Source organism: Aphidius gifuensis, linkage group LG2 (assembly GCF_014905175.1).
Source record: "Aphidius gifuensis isolate YNYX2018 linkage group LG2, ASM1490517v1, whole genome shotgun sequence".
Classification (NCBI taxonomy): Eukaryota; Metazoa; Arthropoda; class Insecta; order Hymenoptera; family Braconidae; genus Aphidius; species Aphidius gifuensis.
In genome coordinates this window covers 18,563,265-18,567,383 of record NC_057789.1, presented here as the reverse complement: position 1 = coordinate 18,567,383, position 4,119 = coordinate 18,563,265, and the positions used below count along the sequence as shown (strand labels likewise).

Here is a 4,119-nt window from a genome sequence, read left to right as displayed (position 1 = left end):
TGCGTAAATAATTATAATAAAAATCATACATGTATGTTTTTGAAATATCTAATATACTAAAGCCTAAATATATTGGTTTATCTAATATAATTTTCAGTATACGCAATTCAATTATTGCTAAATCGCCAATTATGTAAGATGCTGAAAAATTCGGTTTCGCATTTAATGCTTCTGCACCATAGCGACCTTTCAATTTTGTCACGAATCGTACATCGTGATTATTGAAAAATTTATGGAAATTCTTTGAAAATTCATTTGTTGCTTTTTTACGCAATTCTGTATTTAAATCAATATATTTTTTGAGCCAGTCTTTTTATCGAAATTTTAATACTCTATACAAATTCGTAATTTTTAATCCTAGACTGGTGTATAATTGCAAATTTCTATAGTGAGTAATATATTTTTTTTTTTGGTGACAATGTTGTTAGTAATTTTTTAAATTTTCATGTTGGCAATGGTGGCTTATTATGTATTGAAGCTAGTGGCAGATCTTTATGCTCAACATGCAATTCGATTGGATAGTAGTAGTGTACCTAATAGAGTTCTATGACAGAGGGAGGTCGAAAAAAGGTAGATCGGCGAGGGGACAGGGGACTGCAACTCGGTCGGTAAAACAGAGATGGTAAAAAAAATTATGTGCCACTTTAACGTGAGATTTCCCAATTGTCATGTGTCGGTAATGCAGAGATGGTAAAGAAATTTATCATTCTTACCCTGGGTCGGTAATACAGATTTGACCGGGAAAATTATATTTTGTCATTTTAAAGTGCAATTTCTCATGTCCCATGTCGTATGTTCCCAATTCGTATGTTCCCATATAGTATGTCCCATGTTCCCATGTTCCTATGTAGTATGTGTTATGTTCCCATGTTTCCATGTAGTATGTGTTATGTTCCCATGTTCCCATGTAGTATGTGTTATGTTCCCATGTCTTATGTCCCAAATCTTATGTTCCCATGCCGCTAAAAAATGTAAAAAAGTCATAGGGGTAACAAAAAAATAAATGATATTTTAATTTTCATATTAATCAATTTTATGATTATTATTATTATTATCTACTAGTTAAATACAAAATATAATTCTCTCTCAGCATTTAAAAAAATAGGAATTCGTTATTCTATTTTTTCCTTTTTATATATTATTCTTCTATGGCAACATCATTATTTTGTGTACTTGAAACTTCGTTAGTTTCAGTATCAGATTCTTGATTTACATCCATCTCTTGATCTGACTCATACGTAACACTGCAAAGTTCTACAACAAAAATTAAAAAATATAAATTAGCATTCATCTTACTACCTTTTTCATCATAATAAAGAAATATTTACTCACCAACAGTCATAGTTGTACCATATCGATCATCTGGTATCAATGAATATTTTGCTAGAAAAAATTTATATATTGACATAAATATTATATAAAAATATATCAGAAAAAATCACACAAATTATTACCTCCAAGTGATGGGAATATTATGAGATGGTCCAACTCATCCATAGCCAAGTCAGACTCATCTTCCAATACTGTACTATTATCATTTGCCTCGTTAGCAGGAATATTGTCTAAAAGCATGAATTTATTATTATCAGTGGTACTTAGAATCTTAATTTTTACAAATAAAAAACAAAATACATACAAACTCTAAATCGTGGTCTTGCATCTAAATCATCATCATCATACATTTGAAAACCGCTTAGTCTTGAAAACATAGTGCTAGCTATTAAACCTCTGAGAATAGCTTCAATATGATATTTTATCTAATAAATAAATAAATAAATAAATAAATAAATTATTGAATTATATTTGTAAAATATTTATAAATAAATTACTAACCAATACTAAATTTCGGCGGCGCAATACCGGTGGAATAGGACGATTCATGCGTTGTGCATATCGCCAATTCATTTCCGCTTCACATAATCTGCGAAGAGCGTCTCGATGAGAAGCCAACTTTGTTGAACAAATTTATTAAAAATTTATTATAATACTCATGTCTAAATTGAAAAAATTAATATAATATTAAAGAAAAATATTTACCAGAGATTCCAACGAGTCCATATCCATTTTTGATTAGCACTTTTAATTCACACAAAATAAAAAAATAAAAAAATAAAGCAGCTTCTTACTTGAATAACAATCCCGAACAAAGTGACATAAATCATCTCGGTAAATTGTATAAAAAGACAAAAAATGCAAGATAATTAGAAAAGTAGAGATATCCATATTTCTTTCCGATTCAATATATAATTCTTTTATGCTTTATATATATATATGTCTAATAAAAGACAAACAATTTACATGGAGAACGAACATCGAAACATGATCTGTTGACGGCCGGCAGCCACGCGTGCTAATTCCAGATGCATTGTCTCAATTTATCTATTTTTTCGTTTCCCTCTTTTATATTTTGAATATAAAATTCATTTTTTTCCTTACTATGCATATTTTATTATTTCTCTCTTCATATATTTTAAATAGAAAATAATTAAATGTTTCCTTTTTTTAACGTGTGCGGTCATTGCATTGTTTCAATTATACATTGAGATTCATTTTTCCTTACTATGTACATTTTTATTTCTCTCTTCTTCTATTTTAAATATAAGAAATTGAATGTTTTTTTTTCATCTTCCTGTTCTTTGACCTTCGGACAATATTGTTGCTTTCTTTTTTCATTTATTAGATGCATTGTTTCAATCATACATCGAGATTTATTTTTTCTGATTAATGATCAATGTTTTTGCACAAATTTACCAAAATAATATTTATTTTTTACCCAAATGCAATATAATTATACACTCAGTATGTATAAATTTTTTTATTTATGCACAATATATATTTTTTTTCTGATAAAAGATCAATGTTTTTGCACAAATTTATCAAAATAATATTCATTTTTTACCCAAATGCAATATGAATATACACTTAGTATTAATTTTTTATCCATGCACAATAGCCGTGACTATACTGTCTCACGGCTTGTAGACAAACTTGCTGACACAGTACTGATAAAAGAAATGTCAAACTTAGTTGAGTCTTACAATGTAGAAATATATATATGTATATTAAAAAAAAATCACTGATTATACACACAATATATCATTTTTTCTGATTAATGATCAATGTTTTTGCACAAATTTATCAAAATAATATCTATTTTTTACCCAAATGCAATATTATTATACACTCAGTATGTATAAATTTTTTCATTTATGCACAATAGTATTGACACTTAGTATTGATTTTTTATCCATGCACAATAGCCGTGACTATACTGTTTCACGGTTTTACTTTACGAAATTCATCTCACGGCTTGTAGACAAACTTGCTGACACAGTACTGATAAAAAAAATGTCAAACTTAGTTGAGTCTTACAATGTAGAAATATATATATTTTTTTTTCTGATGAATCCCCCACGGAAATAATATATATAAAATATATAAAAAATATATATATTTCCAATTATATATTTTTTATATATTTTTTATATATTATTTGTATATATTTTATATATTTTTCATACGTTTCCGGCCAATTGTATTGTATATTAATAATATAAAACTTATATATTTTTTATTTGTTATATATAAACGGTATATATCTAAAAAATAAATATGTGATAAAAAATATATATCCAAGATATATAATTTCTTTGAAGAAAATATATAGATAAAAAATTTATATATTTCAAAAACTGAATTTTTTGTATAAAATTTATAAATTTTATATAAACTGCATATATCGAAGAAATGGTTTATAAATAAAACGCATATAAATATTTTATAAATTTTTTATATATTGTATATTTATTTTTTATATATAATATATAAACTAGAAATATATTTATTTTTTATATATAATATATAAACTAGAAATATATTTATTTTTTATATATAAAATATATAAACTAGGAATATATTTATTTTTCATATATAATATATAAAATGGGTATTCATTATTTTAAATGCATTATTATTAACTTTAATCATTTCATTCAAGTTTAAATTGAATATAATATTCAATTTTTTTTTTGATCCAATTGTAAGGGTTCTTCCTTGACTTGTGCCTGAAAAAAAAACAAAAAATGTTGAAAATTTTTATCACACAAAATCATGCCTTCT

General features: G+C 25.6%; 1 protein-coding gene across 1 annotated transcript; it reads right to left on the bottom strand.

Annotated features, from left to right (window-relative positions):
• Positions 1-1,129: 1,129 nt before the first annotated feature.
• Positions 1,130-2,111, bottom strand: LOC122849274. The gene is made up of 6 exons (XM_044147949.1): positions 2,038-2,111; positions 1,834-1,950; positions 1,637-1,757; positions 1,455-1,562; positions 1,333-1,383; positions 1,130-1,254 (listed from the first exon to the last, which is right to left on the bottom strand). Exons 1-6 carry the CDS (start codon positions 2,062-2,064, stop codon positions 1,139-1,141), a joined length of 540 nt encoding a protein of 179 aa, XP_044003884.1. The 5' UTR covers positions 2,065-2,111; the 3' UTR covers positions 1,130-1,138.
• Positions 2,112-4,119: the final 2,008 nt, after the last annotated feature.

Excerpts from the sequence above, each read along its gene's own strand:
- LOC122849274 (XM_044147949.1), bottom strand. The coding sequence starts at position 2,064 with ATGGATATGGACTCGTTGGAATCTCTG. Across the intron at positions 1,384-1,454 it reads AATATTCCCATCACTTGGAG|CAAAATATTCATTGATACCA; the intron begins GTAATAATTTGT and ends AATTTTTTCTAG. Across the intron at positions 1,255-1,332 it reads TGGTACAACTATGACTGTTG|AACTTTGCAGTGTTACGTAT; the intron begins GTGAGTAAATAT and ends TTTTTGTTGTAG.